Genomic DNA, 17,160 nt, shown 5'->3' with positions numbered 1-17,160 from the left:
TATTCCAATCGTGTGTGTAGGAGAAAGAAAGAGCCTGGAGCATGAATCAAAGTAAGCTAGAGTTATCCTATGAGTCACAGACAGGCGTTGTTAAAAGCAGATGTTTGCCTGCAAGTCAGTGTCTCTCCACACTTGAACTGCTAGTTCTGCTAAAAAGCACATGAAATACATTTACACTCCCTCAGCGTGGTACAAGGACACCCCAACTTAGTACATGATAAAACCATTGGCTGTGTCTAGACTGGCAAGTTTTTCCACAAAATCAGGTGATTTTGCAGAAAAACTTGCCAGCTGTCTACACCGGCCATTTGAATTTCCGCCAGAACACTGATGATCTCATGTAAGATCGTCAGTGTTCTTGCGGAAATACTGTGCTGCTCCCGTTCGGGTTAAAAGCATTTCCGGAAAATCATGCCAGTGTAGACGTAGCCTTTGAAACAACAGAAGTGAAATCATGACAACCGGTAGTGAATACTCGGGAAGGAAAGTACAAGAGGAAGTACCAGATGTGTAATTAATGCATGAAAATGATACCTAGAGTTGTTTATCTCTGTCTATAAATGTTGGGCTACTTCAATTTAACTCTTTGACTGTCTTAAGGGGCAATAGTAAATCCATACTACTGGCTGAGCTGGGTGCATTGTCACAGGTACAAATGCATAGGGGATCAGAAGCCATCTGGCTACTGATGACTATTAATGTACTTCGTTTGACAATAAACCTGACTCGGGTGCCTTCATATTTTATCTGAGTCTGTGCTCTGAGGGCTCTCATGAAGTCTGTTATGCCAGCTACCTTCGCAGAGCTGGCATGATATGCTGTGGGAGCATTTGAAAATGCACACAGCCAAATGTTTATCATCACTGATGGAGCAGGAAACCTGTCAGAATTAAGCACGTTAAAGACTAGTTGTTAAAGACTAGTCAATTCTCCACTCCCCTTCCCCCCACGCTGCCTCTATCAGATAGAGGCAGCAAAGGGAGGGAGAGGTTGAGGGGGTATTTCAGAGGGCAGTTCTGCACACCTGAGCCTGGGATCAGCTGTGCAGGGCTGCACCTTTGAACACTTCCAGGTCATTTCAAAGTGGCAGGGCCACACAGCTGATCCACCACGGTGGTGTTCAAAGAGGCAGCACTTCACCAGTGCTCCCTGGCTCAGCTGTGCAGTGCTGCCCCTTTGTAATTCTAAGGTGGCATTTCAAAGAGGCAGAGGCTGTGTGGAGCCTGGGGTTGATCCCAGATTCCGATGAAATGCAGTGCAGATCCTGGGATCAGCAGGGGAATCCACAGCTGACCCTGGGCTCCACGTGGCATTTCAAAGTGGCAGCGCAACATGGAGTCCGGGCTCAGCGGGGCACTCTGAGTCCCTGGCTGACTCCAGACTCCACGAGGGCACTTCCACTTTGAAATGGACAAGATCCCCAATTTCTATACAGGCACCTAAGGTACTGATTTGAATTTGCCCCCCTGTTAGGTGAGTTTTGGTCACCTGTCCCTGTTGAACCAAGTTTAAAGCCCTCCTCACTAGGTTAGCCTCTAGGATACCATGGTCACCCCTTCATGTGGTCTAGGGGTAATGGAAACTCCCCCCACCGACTGAGGTGGTCCACTGTCAGATGCTTACATGTGTTAGTGCTCTTGTACAGTCTGCAGGACACCAAGCCTGTGGTGTGTTCACGTACATCTGGACCAGCACTGCTGCTCCTGACCTGCAGCCTAGTGTCTTCTTGACCCAGTCACGTGCAATCTGCTGGGTTGCCAATTGGCACAGAGCTGGCCCAAAGCACAGAGCGCACCACACTCAGGGGAGCAACACTGGCACCTATCTCTGAGCTCATGTTATGTATCCCCTTGTCTTTTGATTTCGAGTAGCCACCATTCATGTCTCCCTGCAACCCATTTGTACTTCACTGGTGGCCTTGGCCATTGATCCTAAATATAACGGAGCAACAGTTTTGAAAAGGTCTCTGCACCCCCGTTGCTCCCAGGGCTGTTGCTGTGCAAGCTCACAGGTGCAAGTGGAAATAGAACTTTCTATTTTGTAGGTTTTGTTTCAGGCCCTACCCCTGCATATATTACAGCTATTTCATTTTCACTGAAGTAAACCTTAAATCCCTAAAAGCTTTGCACAGGGCCTCCTGGACCTCCCTGTTTCTCAGGGCGTAGATGAGTGGATTGACCAGGGGCGTCAGGACCGTGTAGGAGAGCGAGAGAACTTTGTTGAAGTGGCTCAGGAGGTCGGTGGTCGGGAACATGTAGGCAATCAGGATACTTCCATAATAAAAGCTCACCACAATGAGGTGGGAGGAGCAGGTGGAAAAGGCCTTTTGCCTTCCGACGGTGGAGCGGATTCTGAGGATGGTGCTGATGATGCAGCTGTAGGACCCCAAAGTGAGCAGGAAGGGGACCAGTGAGAAAATCAAGCAGCTTGTGAACGCCAACGTGTCCATCAGCAGAGGGTCATTGCAGGAGAGTTTTACAAGGGGAATAAAGTCACAAAAGAAATGGTCGATACCGTTGGGGCCACAGAAGGTTAACTGGGATATTAGCGCTGTGGTTATACCACAAGCAAGGAATCCACCTATCCATGACCCCCTGGCAAGCTGGAGACAAGACCTGCCACTCATCCGGGCTGTGTAGTGCAGCGGGTTGCAGATGGCTAGATACCGGTCGTAGGACATCACTGATAGGAGGAGGCATTCTGAGCCTGCCAGAGCACAGAAGAAGTAATATTGTGTGAGACACCCAGTGAAGGAAATTATCCTGTTCCCAGCCAGGAGCCCGGCCAGCAGCGGGGGCAGGAGGGTGGAGCTGTAGCAGATCTCCAAGCAGGACAAGTTGCCCAGGAAGAAGTACATGGGGGTGTGAAGGTGTCGATCGGCCACAACCAGTGCCAGGATGAGGATGTTCCCAGCCATGGTCACCAGGTAGATCATGACAAAGAGCAGGAAGAGAGGAACCTGCAGGCCAGAAAGATCCCCAAATCCCAGGAGGATAAATTCTGTGATGGATGTTTGGTTTTCTTGTCCCTGGCTTGCCATGGGGTGTGTCTGTGGGACAGCAAGAGGATCCTTGTGAGCAGCAATTAACATTCATTGCAATATGGCAGCCTTGTCTTCATCGCCCCCTCTGCTCTCCCTGGTACACAGTACCAGCAGCACAGTAGGGAAAGGGGGTGGGGCAGGGAATCGCAGACAGATTCGCTATCTGAGCAGAGCGCAGGTGAAACAGACCATCTCTCTGCACCCTGGGGAGCATCTTGAAAGCTGGCACCAGGCACTCAACCCCTGTCATGCTGGGCTCGGACAGGGAGTACAGACCCCCTGACAGATGTGACAGACACCAGCTCAGACACTCACTCCCACTACTGCCTGGTGGCTAAAAGCTGAATGAGGGAGGGGCCGTTCCACTGGGGAGATGGACCAGGAGGGGATATTTGACAGGAAGATCCAGCAGAGAAACAAACCAAGCAAGTGGGCCTGGGACCTGTAAAGGCTGCTGTGAGGGGCTTCCCTTCACCCTGGTTCTGATCCTTCAGCCAGCAAGCTGCAGGGCACAGTCTGAAGTGCAGATAGTGAGACTTGTATTGGGGCCAGTGTCCAAGCAGGGGGATTCCCAAGCCCCACCCAAGTATCGGATGCATCACTGTGGGCCAATAGTTTCCTTCTCCCCAACTACAGCGATACACCCAAAACCCCTTCTTGTAACCCCCTGCCATGCACACTGATGGGATCCCCTCTGCTCTGTACCCAGGCTCCAATCATGCAGAGCCCTGCCTGGGTCCCTGTTCCTCATTCCCCTATTCCCAGTGCCTCCTTTCCACTCCCCCCTTCTCCATAGACGCAGAGACACCCACCATGCACACCCCGATCACACCTGCTAGACATCATGTTCCATGCGGGGGAGGGGGCTGAGGGGGTGGTGAGTCGGGGTCTGTGTCCCATCCCTTTGGTCCCCCTTTAGAGAGGCAAGGAGGGAGGTTGTGTGGGTCAGAGGCCACCCCTTCTCTGGTCACTGAGTGTTTTCTGCCCCAGCAACCTCTCTTGCCCCTCCTGCATGGCTGCTGGGCCTGGCTGTGAGACAGACGTGGGGCAGTTGGTCAGTGCGCACTCACATGTCCCACCCTGCCGGCCCCTGTCACACTGTGAGCCCCAACTCCTGTCTGCCTCGTGGGTCCGCAGCCCCACCTTGTTGTGAGAAACGCGTCACCCCGTTGTTTTGCCCTTTGTCCCGCACACATCTGGGCGGGGGTGTGTGAGTGTCTCCATAGTTAAACCCTCAAGAATCTCTCAGGCTCACAAAACAACTCAGACGCTACCGGGTGTGTGTGTGTCAAAACCCCTCCGTGAACTAGATAGGAAATGGCAATGACCTGTCCTCCTGTCCTGTGACTTTTGCAGCCTGGTCAAGGCCCCCTGATGGAAAGGCTGCGGGCGCATTGGAAAGAGACCAGTGGAGGGCAACCAAAATGATCCAAAATGATCAGGGGCTTACAGCCGCCTCCTCCTCCTAGCCTGGGCAATGGATGGACCCTGGGCCGAAGCAGTCACCATCCCTGCACTGCCCCCCCCATGTCTTGCCACCCTCAGCGTTGCAGGGGGCTACTGTGTCTCTGCTGTCATGGGTGCTATCTCACCACAGCCCCACTGTTGGTGCTGACCTACCCCATCCGTCACCCCTTGCCCCAGCTGGGTTCCCAACAAGCACAAACAATTAAACTTGTTAAAAATCAGGGAAAAACATAAAACTGAAAATTAATTCATGACATTGGGGAAAAGGCCATTTCTGCCAGGCCGGTGCCAGTCAACCTCTCCTCCCCTGGCCTGAGACAGCAGAAAATCTCAGCTCTGTGCTCCCTGCCTCATCCCACCCCCTCTCCACAGCCCGCGAGAGCTGCCAGGCAGGGAAGGACACTCACTGGACTGCAGGGAGGGGAGCGTGAAGTGGGATGAAGTGGGCCCGGGGTTTGCAGGGCTGCCTTCGGTGGGATGTCAGTCGGAAAACTAACAGAGCAGAGCACAAAGTATCCAATAAGTTCTTGGACTGCACGGAAAGCAACTTTTTATTTGAGAAGGATGAAGAAGCTACTGGGGGGAAGCTGTTCTTGGTTTGACTTTAACCAACAGGGAGGAACTGGTTGAGAATTTGAAAGTGGAAGGCAGCTTGGGTAAAAGTGGCCCTGAAATCATAGAATTTTAGATTCTAAGGAATGGTAGAACGGAGAACAGCAAAATAGAGACAATGGATTTCAGGGAGGCAGATTTTGGTAAGCTCAGAGTGCTGGAAGGTAAGGTCTCATGGGAAGCAACACTAAGTGGAAAAACAACTGAAAAGAGCTGGCAGTTTTTCAAAGGGACATTATTAAGTGCCCAAAAGCAAACTATTCAGCTGCATAGGAAAAATGGAAATTATGGCAAAAGACCGCATTGGCTTAGCCAGGAGATCTTGCATGATCTTAACATAAAAAAGAAGTCATATAAAATTGGAACTATGGCAAATGACAAAGAATGAATACAGGTGTGCAGGGTCAAGATTAGAAAGACAAAGGCACAGAATGAGCTCAGACTAGCTACAGATGTAAAGAGAAACAAGAAGACTTTCTATAAATTTATTAGAAGCTAGAAGAAGATGCAGGACAGATGTCTGCAAGTCACCAGGGCTTGATGAAATGCATCCTAAAATACTCAAGGAGCTGATAGAGGAGGTATCTGAGCCTTTAGCAATAATATTTGAAAAATCATGGAAGGCAGGAGAGATTCCAGAAGACTAGAAAAGGACAAATCTAGTGCTTCTCTATAAAAAGGGAAATTAGAACAACCCAGGAAACAACAGGCCAGTCACTTTAACTTCTGTGCCAGGAAAGAGAATGGAGCAAGTACTCAAGCAGTTAATCTGCCAACACCTGGATGATAATAACGTGTTAGGTAACAGCCAGCATAGATCTGTAAAGAACAAATACTGTCAAACCAATCTGACAGTTTTTTTTTATACGATAATGAGTCTCATGGATACTGGAGGGCTACGTCTACTCTGGCATGATTTTCCGAAAATGCTTTCAATGGAAAACTTTTCTGTTCAAAGCATTTTCGAAAAAGTGCATCTAGATTGGCAGGATGCTTTTCCACAAAAGCACTTTTTGCGGAAAAGCGTCTGCGGCCAATCTAGACGCACTTTTCCGCAAAAAAAGCCCCCATCGCCATTTTCACGATCGGGGCTTTTTTTGCAGAAAACAGTACTGGGGTGTATACACTGGCCCTTTTGCACAAAAGTCTTTTGGAAAAAGACTTTTGCCTGAACAGGAGCAGCATAGTATTTCCAGAAAAGCACTGATGATTTTACATGAGATCGTCAGTGCTTTTCCGGAAATTCAAGCGGCCAGTGTAGACAGCTGGCAAGTTTTTCTAGAAAAGTGGCTGATTTTCTGGAAAAATTTGCCAGACTAGACACAGCCAAGAAGTGAGGGATGTGGTATACCTAGAGACTTTAGTTAGGCATTTGACAGAGCCTCGAATTATCTTCTTATCAATAAACTAGGCAAATACAGCTTAGACAGGGCTACTATAAGGTGGGTGCATAGCTGATTGGATAACCATTCTCAGAAAGTAGTTAATAACAATTCACAATCCTGCTGGAAGGTCAGAACAAGTGGGGTCTTGCAGGGGTCTGTTTTGGGACTGTTTCTGTTTAATATCTTCATCAACGATTTAGATATTGGCATAGAGAGTGTGCATATTAAGTTTGGAGATGCTATGAAGCTGTCAGGGTGAAACTGCTTTGGAGGATAGGATCATAATTCAAAATGATTTGGACAAACTGGAGAAATGGTCTGACATAAATAGGATGAAGTTTAATAAGGACACATGAAAAATATTCCACTTAGGAAGGAATAATCCATTTCACACATTGAGAATGGGAAACAACTGTCTAGAAAGGAGTCCTGCAGAAAGTGATCTAGGGGTCATAGTGGACCACAAGTTAATATGAGTCAACAGGGTGTTGCTGCTGCAAAAAAACCAAACATGACTCTGGGTTGCATTAACAGGAGTGTTGTGAGAAAGACATGAGAGGTCATTCTTCTGCTCTACACTGTGCTGATTAGGCCTCAACTGGAGTATTGTGTCCAGTTCTGGGCACCACATTTCAAGAAAGATGTGGAGAAATTGGAGAGTGTCAAGAGAAGAGCAACAAGAATGATGAAAGGTCGAGAGAACATGAGCTATGAGGGAAGACTGAAAGAATTGGGCTTCTTTATTTTTTAAAGGAGAAGACTGAGAGGGGAGATGATAGCGGTTTTCAGGTATCTAAAAGGGTATCACAGGAGGAGGGAGAAAAATTGTTCTCCTTGGCCTTGGAGGATAGGACAAGAAGAACAGGCTTAAACTGCAGGAAGGGACGTTTAGCTTGAACATTAGGAAAAACTCCCTGTCAGGGTTGTTAAACTCTGGAATATGTTGCCTGGGGAAGTTGTGGAATCTCCATCTTTGGAGATATTTCAGAGTAGGTTAAATAAATGTCTTTTTTCCACAAAAAAGCCCCGATCACCATTTTCACAATCGGGACTTTTTTGAGGAAATCAAATCTCAGCTGTCTACACTGGCCCTTTTGCACAAACGTTTTGCGCAAAAGGGACTTTTGCCCGAATGGGAGCAGCATAGTATTTCCGCAAGAAGCACTGATTTCTTACAGCAGGAAGTCAGTGCTTTTGTGGAAATTCAAGCGGCCAGTGTAGACAGCTGGCAAGTTTTTCTGGAAAAGCGGCTGATTTTACGGAAAAACTGGCCAGTCTAGACACAGCCCTAGTGTTCTACTATTCTTTGAATCCCATCCTGGCTTTGCCCCCAGCTCTCTCTAGGATTCACTGGGCCCATTAACAAGGCTCTGCCACTGCCTCAGACTAGAGCTCCGTGCCCGTGTGTGTGTGTGTGGGGGGGGGGAACCATGTACCCATTGATTCACACTGTTAGCTATCCAAACACCTCCAAAGATTAGTCCCTTGCCGTGCGCCCGTCTGTCAAATTGGTCTCATAGCAATGCACGGGGATGGGGCAGGAGAGACACATTCCATGGAGCGCAGTGCCCAGATACCAGGGTGATGGGAGCAAGGAAAGTTGTGAGATGAAAGCTCTTCGCTGATCTGAAATCCTCTCCTTTAGGGTGGGAGGGCTGTGCGAGACCAGCGCCCAGTGCCCCATGAATCCCCCCCCCCCCCACTTGCAAACCTACGTTGCTTCAGAACCCTGGAGCGGCAGGGAGCCGGGAGGAAACGGCTGATTTACCTCCAAGGCAGGTCAGGCAGCAACGGGATCCCGGCTCCCACCTCCGCACGCAGAGTCTCAGGGCCAGAGGCAGGTTCCTCCGCCCATCTCTGCGCCCCGGCCCGGTCAATGGAACGTCAGAGCCCAGAGCAGCGACCGAGGCTCCTTCGCCCTCTCTGGGTGATGCGCCCCACGCCTCAGCCCTGCGCCAATTGGGGGAAGTCTGCTCCGCTGCGCTGTATAGCCTGGTGTGGGCAGGGGCCGCCTCCCCAGTCTCTGGTCCCGCGGGGAACGTCGCCGGCGAAGGAGGTTGGTGTTTGGTCTGTTTCTGGATGATACCGGCAGGTGCAAACTTCTAGTCTCAAAGGTGAAGTCCCGGAGAGGGGAGACACTTTGAACTCGAAAGCAAATCCCTCTGTGGCGAGCGAAGGCTGCGCTGGCTCTCAAGAAATAACACGAGGATTCCAGGAATAGGCTGTGTGGCTGAGTTTGTCATAGAATCATAGAATCATAGAATAATAGGACTGGAAGGGACCTCAAGAGGTCATCGAGTCCAGCCCCCCACCCTCAAGGCAGGACCAAGTTCCACCTACACCATCCCTGACAGATGTCTATCTAACCTGTTCTTAAATATCTCCAGAGAGGGAGATTCCACCACCTCCCTTGGCAATTTATTCCAATATTTGACCACCCTGACAGTTAGGAATTTTTTCTTAATGTCCAATCTAAACCTCCCCTGCTGCACTTTAAGCCCATTACTCCTTGTCCTGTCCTCAGAAACCAAGAGGAACAAATTTTCTCCTTCCTCCTTGTGACACCCTTTTAGATATTTGAAAACCGCTATCATGTCCCCCCTTAATCTTCTTTTTTCCAAACTAAACAAGCCCAGTTCATGAAGCCTGGCTTCATAGGTCATGTTCTCTAGACCTTTAATCATTCTTGTCGCTCTTCTCTGTACCCTTTCCAATTTCTCCACATCTTTCTTGAAATGTGGCGCCCAGAACTGGACACAGTACTCCAGCTGAGGCCTAACTAGTGCAGAGTAGAGCGGCAGAATGACTTCACGAGTTTTGCTTACAACACACCTGTTGATACAACCTAGAATCATATTTGCTTTTTTTGCAACAGCATCACACTGTTGACTCATATTCAACTTGTGGTCCACTAGGACCCCTAGATCCCTTTCCGCCATGCTCCTTCCTAGACAGTCGCTTCCCATCTTGTATGTATGGAACTGATTGTTCCTTCCTAAGTGGAGCACTTTGCATTTCTCTTTATTAAACCTCATCCTGTTTACCTCTGACCATTTCTCTAACTTGCTAAGGTCATTTTGAATTATGTCCCTATCCTCCAAAGAAGTCGCAACCCCACCCAGTTTGATATCATCTGCAAACTTAATAAGCGTACTCTCTATCCCAATATCTACATCATTGATGAAGATATTAAACAGTACAGGTCCCAAAACAGACCCTTGAGGAACTCCACTTGTTATCTCTTTCCAGCAGGATTTAGAACCATTAACAACAACTCTCTGACTATGGTTATCCAGCCAATTATGCACCCACCTTATCGTGGCCTATCTAAGTTATATTTGCCTAGTTTATCAATAAGAATATCATGCGAGACCGTATCAAATGCCTTACTAAAGTCTAGGTATATGACATCCACCACTTCTCCCTTATCCACAAGGCTCGTTATCTTATCAAAGAAAGCTATCAGATTAGTTTGGCATGACTTGTTCTTCACAAACCCATGCTGGCTATTCCCTATCACTTTATTACCTTCCAAGTGTTTGCATAGGATTTCCTTAATTACCTGCTCCATTATCTTCCCTGGGACAGACGTTTAACTCACCGGTCTATAGTTTCCTGGGTTGTTCTTATTCCCCTTTTTATAGATGGGCACAATATTTGCCCTTTTCCAGTCTTCTGGAATCTCCCCTGTCTGCCATGATTTTTCAAAGATCATAGCTAAAGGCTCAGATACCTCCTCTATCAGCTCCTTGAGTATCCTGGGATGCATTTCATCAGGACCTGGTGACTTGCTGACATCTAACTTTCCTAAGTGACTTTTAACTTGTTCTTTGTGTATCCTATCTTCTAAACTTACCCTCTCTCTGCTTGTATTCACTACGTTAGGCACACCTCCAGACTTCTCGGTGAAGACCGAAACAAAGAAGTCATTGAGCATCTCCGCCATTTCCAAGTTTCCTGTTACTGCTTCTCCCTCCTCACTAAGCAGTGGGCCTACCCTGTCCGTGGTCTTCCTCTTGCTTTTAATGTATTTATAAAAAGTCTTCTTGTTTCCCTTTATGCCTGTAGCTAGTTTGATCTCATTTTGTGCCTTTGCCTTTCTAATCTTGCCCCTGCATTCCCGTGTTGCTTGCCTATATTCATCCTTTGTTAGTTGTCCTAGTTTCCATTTCTTATATGACTCCTTTTTTATTTTGAGATCGTGCAAGATCTCCTTGTTAAGCCAAGCTGGTCTTTTGCCATATTTTCTATCTTTCCTACACAGCGGAATTGTTTGCTTTTGGGCCCTTAACAACGTCCCTTTGAAATACTTCCAACTCTCCTCAGTTGTTTTTCCCTTCAGTCTTACTTCCCATGGGACCTTACCTACAAGTTCTCTGAGCTTATCAAAATCTGCCTTCCTGAAATCCATTACCTCAATTGTGCTGGTCTCCCTTCTACCTTTCCTTAAGATCATGAATTCTATTATTTCGTGATCACTGTCCCCTATACTGTCTTCCACTTTCAAGTTCTCAACTAGTTCCTCCCTATTTGTTAAAACCAAATCCAGAACAGCTTCTCCTCTGGTAGCTTTTTCAACCTTCTGAAACAGAAAGTTGTCTCCAATGCAGTCCAGAAACTTATTGGATAGCCTGTGCCTCGCTGTGTTAGTGTCCCAACATATGTCTGGATAGTTGAAGTCCCCCATCACCACCAAATCTTGGGCTTTGGATAGTTTTGTTAATTGTTTAAAAAAGGCCTCATCCACCTCTTCCACCTGCCTAGGTGGCCTGTAGTAGACTCCTAGCATGATATCACCCTCGTTTTTTATCCCTTTTAGCTTAACCCAGAGACTCTCTACACCGCTATCTCCTACATTCATCTCCACTTCAGTCCAAGTGTGTACATTTTTAATATACAAGGCAACCCCTCCTCCCTTTTTTCCCTGTCTGTCCTTCCTGAGCAAGCCATACCCTTCCATTCCAACATTCCAATCATGCGTCCCATCCCACCAGGTTTCTGTAATACCAATGATATCATAGTTGTATTTATTGGTTAGCAATTCCAGTTCTTCCTGCTTATTACCCATACTTGTCAGAGCTGCCTAAGTGGTTTAGGCACAAAATTCTCATCCAATTCCCTTAAGCAGGTTTGACAATCTCAGCATGGTTCGCTGAGCTTGCCCCGTCTGGAAACAAACCTCCTGCTGCCCTTGGAAAGAAACACCCAGGTCCCTGTCCTGTCAGCGTCTGTAACAGTTCAGTTCAGGTGTCATATTAATGAGCATCTAAGCGATTCGGAACCCTGAATCCCATTTTCAAAGGAGCTTCATTGCTAGGGCTGAGCAGTCTCTGCCTCGCTGAAATTCAACCGACTCCTCAGTCACTTTCGAGAGTCACTGAAGTGTGTGTGAAAATGTTCCCCACAGTCTCTGATACTGAGCCGGGAAGGGACAGGAAACTTCCAGGCTCCATCCCCCACATTCAGCCACTAAAGGCAGATGAGACCAGGGTATAAATGGTCATTAGAGCCCGTCACCACACGTGGCGAATGGAGCCACGTTCGACACAGCAGCGTGACAGGCCGGCTGGTTGCTCGCTAGTGATTGTGCTGCTCTGGGGGTCTCTGCACCTCGCTGGAGGTCAGTGCTGGGCCCAGGCGGTTTCTGTCCCTGTTCTCTGCTCTTGATTCTGAGACCCCAAGGGGCTGCCACCAGACAGAGCTTAACTGTGACAGTGTCAGTGTCCATGGGTCGCTTTGAAGTTAATTGGCAACTCGGCTGCTGAAAGGTCAATTGTCCCGGGCTCATGAATGCAACTAGCTGCCCGTGATCTGTAGGAAAGGGGACTTTTTCCTGCCACGCCACAGCACCGCGCCCGAGATGGGCCTGTGGTCAGGAGCCTGCCAGAGAAGTGAGAAAAGAAACCTGCGGCCCTGACCCTGTTCTCCCAGCTCTGCCACAGCCTCTTGTTGGGAAACTGGAGCCACCAGACTGAGTCTGCAGCTCCCTTTCTGCCACCCTGGTATTGGACACTAGGCTGTAACCCGGGGAACTAACTCCCAAAGAACTTTTTGCACCTGAACTAGGGGCCATCAAATGAAATTAACAGGCAGCAGGTTTAAAACAAGCAAAGAGAAGTTTTTCTTCACGCAATGTACAGTCAACCTGTGGAACTCCTTGCCAGAGGATGTTGTAAAGCTCAGGACTTTAACAGGGTTCAAAAAAAAGAGCTACATAAATTCATGGAGAATAGGTCCATCATTGGCTATTAGACAGTATGGGCAGGCATGGTGTTCCTTGCCTCTGTTTGTCAGAGGCTGGATATGGATGACAAGGGAGGGATCACTTCATGATCCGTTCACTCCCTCTGTGACAACTGTCAGTGGCGGCTGTTGGCAGACAGGACACTGGGCTAGATCAACCTTTGGTCTGACCAAGTCTGGCTGTTCCTACATTTGTCTAATGATCGTTGAACCAATACTCTCACTCTGTTCCTTTTAGATAAATCTTTGTTCAGTTAATAGGAATTGTCTGTGCATCTGTACTTGGCTAAGGGCTGAAATAATCATTGACCTGGTGGGTGATGTGCCTAATCTTTCGGGACTGCTGGAACTTTTTATACAGTTAACAAGAGTCTCGTTAATTCTCATTGTCTTTGACTTGGCCGTCTGGACGTAAGGATGTTACAGAGCAGTCGACAAGTCAATTCACCCCCATCCCCTTGCTGCCTCTATCAGATATCAGACAGAGGCAGCAAAGGGGAGAGAGGAGTGGATACTTCAAAGGGCAGTGCTGCACAGCTGAGCCTGGCTGAAATGGCTCCTTGAGGGTGCTTCCACTTTACACTTCCGCTGGGGACTCTTGTAACTTTCAAAGCCGACACCTGCATACAGCCTGTAGTCAGTGGGACGTCCCACTGGCCCCAGGCTGTCCGCAGAGTTCCTGGTGGGGGCTCTTGTTCCTTTCAAAGGAGGAATGGGGACGTGCCTATCGACTCGTCGAGTAGTCGCTGGAAATTCCATCGACTACTCAACTAGTAAATTAACCGCAATTTAACATCCTTAGGTGGAAGCCCCAGGCTGGTTGCTTTAAGACAGGGCTCTCCAACATTTTTAACCACTAAATCACATTTTCAATTGAAGTGCCATGTCAGATTTACCTCAGACCCAAAGACCCTTGCCCCCTTCATTCCCTCCTTTTCTCTGAGGCACCTGCCCCACCTCTCCCCCAAGGCTTCACCCTGTAAACTCCATCCCCCTTCCTCCCCGAATCTCATTCACTTTCACCAGGCTGGGGTATGGGGTTGAAGTTCAGGCTCTGGTCTTGGGCCAAGGGGTTCAGAGTGTGGGAGGGGACACTCTGAAGGTAGGGAGGCGGGGAGGATTCTGGAGTGCCCTAGGGGATAGGGCATTTGCCTGGGGCATGTGTAGGCTGGTGGGTTTAAGCTTCACCCACCCTGGGAGGGGTAGAATAGACAGGGACAGACAAGCTCCTGCATTTGGAAAGCAGGATAAGGGATTCTCTGAAGAGAGGTAGGTGGGTTGGGTTGGGTTGGGTTCTGAAGTGGCCTGGGGTGTCTAGCATTTCCCTGGGGAGCACAGGGTTGGAGGCTTGAGGCCCACCCTGGGAGTGACCAGACAGCTGACAAAGGACCCTCTGAAAGTAGTCAGGTGGACTGTGGAGTGGTTTAAAGTTTAGGGCATTTGCCTAGGGAGCACAGGTAGGTAGGTTCAGGTCCTGCCCACCACGGGAATGTCGGGGGAGCCAACACCAGCTGCCCCAGGGATGGAGCTGGCCCCTGCATTAGGAAGGCAGGATAAGGGACCCCCTGAAGTCCTGGTGGGCTGTGGGGTGGGTTAGAGGCCAGGGCATTCACCTGGGGAGCACAGGACTTGGTGCTTTATCTCCACCCACCCTGGGAGGGATGGAGCAGCAGAGGCAAGGGTCACTGCTGAAAGCAGCTGGCATGTACAGCAATGGCTCCATGGCTCAATGTGCTGCCCCTCAGCTACAGGCACTGTTGTCACAGCTCCATGGTGTTGATCAATGGGATCTGCAGGAGGGTGCCCACAGTCAAGGACAGCATGTGGAGACCTGCCCCCTCCCCCCTGCTCTGCCTCTCAGGGGTTGAAGGGACATGCCAGCCACTTCCAGGAGCAGCAGTTACCACTGGGATAATGACTCCTGACACGACAGGTTCAGCATTTTAGAACTCACTGCTCAAAGAGAGCACAGGAAATTACAGTTATGAAATGCAGAAAACCCACAATTAATCCACTTTACAAGCAGTAAAAGTAGTAACACCTCCCCCCCCCCCCCACCACCATGTGTGAGATGGGAGATGAGATGAGAGGGAAGGACAGTGTGTGTGTGTATGTGAGAGAGAGAGCATGACAGAGACAGAGACCCACACACTGTGTGAGTGTGGCAGGGATTTTCATTGTCAAGCTCCCTCCAGCCCCTTCTCCTTTACCCACACCGGGAGGAGGGAGGGGGGACACCCTGACATCAGCTCCCCCCCTTTTCCCCCTCCCACACCCTGCCCAGCAAGCAGGATGCTCCCAAGGAACAGCTCCAAGGCAGAGGGCAGGAGCAGCATGACAGTGGGTGGAGGAGCAACTGAAGTGCTGGCACTTGAAAGCTTCCTGGCCAAGCCAGCGAGGATCCCTTGTCAGAGGCTTAAAGCTCTACTGGTAGATTCAGATTTACTGGTTGGTGAGCACTGCTTTAAGGGAACTGAATTTCTGGCTTCTGGGCACCCTGCAAAGTCCTGCAGAAGCTTTTCGCTCCCTGGTTTGGACAATCCAAATATCAGCCTGACAGTTTGGGGGACTGTCTGCCCCCTTCTTTGCCATTTGCCCCAGCAGAGCAATCCCAGCCTGGCTTCACTGCGACTCTGCTCAGCACTTCCTGAAGTTTGTGTCCTCTGATGTCTTCACACTTTTTACAACTGCCCAGCACCAGCCTTTCCCTGACTGACTGGTTTCGTCTCCAGAGCTTTGGAGCTAACAATGCCCAGTGGGACTTGCACAGAGACACTTGCATTCCATGTGCCTTGGCTAATTGTCTCTTTTGCTTCCCCAATGCAGAAAATAGCTCAGTTCCTAATTAAAATGTACATGTTGGGAGAGTTTTGTCCGAGGCTGTTCCAATGTCCTCGCACCAACCCCTTCTTCATAGAACACTGGCACTGGAAGGGACCTTGAGAGGTCATTGAGTCTAGTCCTTTGCCCTCACAGCAGGACCCAGTACCATCTAGACGATCCCTGACACGTGTCTATCTAACCTGCTCTTAAATATCTCCAGAGATGGGGATTCCACAGCCTCCCAAGGCAACTTATTCCAGTGTTTAACCATCCTGACAATTAAGACATCTTTACTAATGTCCAACCTAAACCTTCCTTGCTGCAGTTTAAGCTTATTGCTTCTTGTCTTATCATCAGAGACCAAGGAGAACAATTTGTCTCCCTACTCCTTGGCTACGTCTACACTGGCCCCTTTTCCGAAAGGGGCATGTTAATTTCAGCTATCGTAGTAGGGAAATCCGCGGGGGATTTAAATATCCCCCGCGGCATTTAAATAAAAATGTCCGCCGCTTTTTTCCGGCTTTTAGAAAAGCCGGAAAAGAGCGTCTACACTGGCCCCGATCCTCCGGAAAAAGCGCCCTTTTCCGGAGGCTCTTATTCCTACTTCAAAGTAGGAATTTAGGCTTTGCTTTGTTAGAGACCCATACTTTGGACAAGGACTGGATGAGGCCTGGCACTGAAGACATTGTTGTTCTGGTCAAGGAAGGGCCGTCCAGGCTCCCCTGCATGTGCCCTGCTGATTTCTATCTAAAGGAGAAGAACCAGGGGCCAGGCCAAAGGGAAGCTCCTCACCCGGCCCTTACAAGTCCCAGGCCCACTTGCTTGCTTTGTTTCTCAGCTGGAGCTCCCTGTCAAATATTCCCTCCTAGCCCATCTCCCCAGTGTAACGACCCCTCCCTAGTTCGACTTTTAGCCACCAGGCAGTGACAGGAGTGACTGTCTGAACCAGGGTCTGTCATATCTCTCTGGATGTCTGTACCCCCTGTCTGAGCCCAGTGCCACAGGCTGCTATATTGCGTTGAATGTTAATTATTGCTCACAGCGACCCTGTTTCTGTCCCACAGACACACCCCATGGCAAGCCAGGAACAAGGAAACCAAACGTCAGTCACAGAATTCATCCTCCTGGGATTTGGGGATCTTCCTGGCCTGCAGGTTCCTCTCTTCCTGCTCTTCCTCGTGATCTACCTGGTGACCATGGCTGGGAACATCCTCGTCATGGTGTTGATTGTGGCCGATCGACACCTCCACACCCCCATGTACTTCTTCCTGGGCAACTTGTCCTGCTTGGAGATCTGCTACAGCTCCACCCTCCTGCCCCGGCTGCTGGCCGGGCTCCTGACTGGGAAGAGGACAATTTCCTTCACAGGGTGCCTCACACAATATTATTTCTTTGGTTCTCTGGTGGCCACAGAATGCCTCCTCCTATCAGTGATGTCCTACGACCAGTATCTAGCCATATGCAACCCGTTGCACTATGCAGCCCGGATGAGTGTGACGGCGCGATGGGGTTCCCCCGTCTCCTGCACCCCGAAATGGCACAAACAGACTGCACCAGCCTGTGGAATAGAGGAAGTTTATTGCCTCT

The 17,160-nt window shown here is 49.3% G+C and overlaps 2 protein-coding genes across 2 annotated transcripts in view; both read right to left on the bottom strand.

The window, feature by feature from the left end:
- LOC149521034 (leukocyte immunoglobulin-like receptor subfamily A member 3) overlaps positions 1-17,160 on the bottom strand; it is a 1,043,054-nt gene that overhangs the window by 602,328 nt on the left and 423,566 nt on the right. The gene's annotated exons all lie outside the window — the stretch shown is intronic.
- On the bottom strand, positions 380-3,040 carry LOC142821254 (olfactory receptor 10A7-like). Its single transcript, XM_089774130.1, has one exon. It carries the CDS (start codon positions 3,038-3,040, stop codon positions 2,081-2,083), a length of 960 nt encoding a protein of 319 aa, XP_089630256.1. The 3' UTR covers positions 380-2,080.

The sequence above is a fragment of the Pelodiscus sinensis genome, chromosome 30, assembly GCF_052426305.1.
Source record: "Pelodiscus sinensis isolate ZL-2025 chromosome 30, ASM5242630v1, whole genome shotgun sequence".
Lineage (NCBI taxonomy): Eukaryota > Metazoa > Chordata > Testudines > Trionychidae > Pelodiscus > Pelodiscus sinensis.
Note: the sequence above shows the minus strand (reverse complement) of the source record. Positions and strands in the feature narration are given on the sequence as shown.

Coding starts and splice junctions, on each gene's coding strand:
- LOC142821254 (XM_089774130.1), bottom strand. CDS start 3,040: ATGGCAAGCCAGGGACAAGAAAACCAAACATCCATCACAGAATTTATC.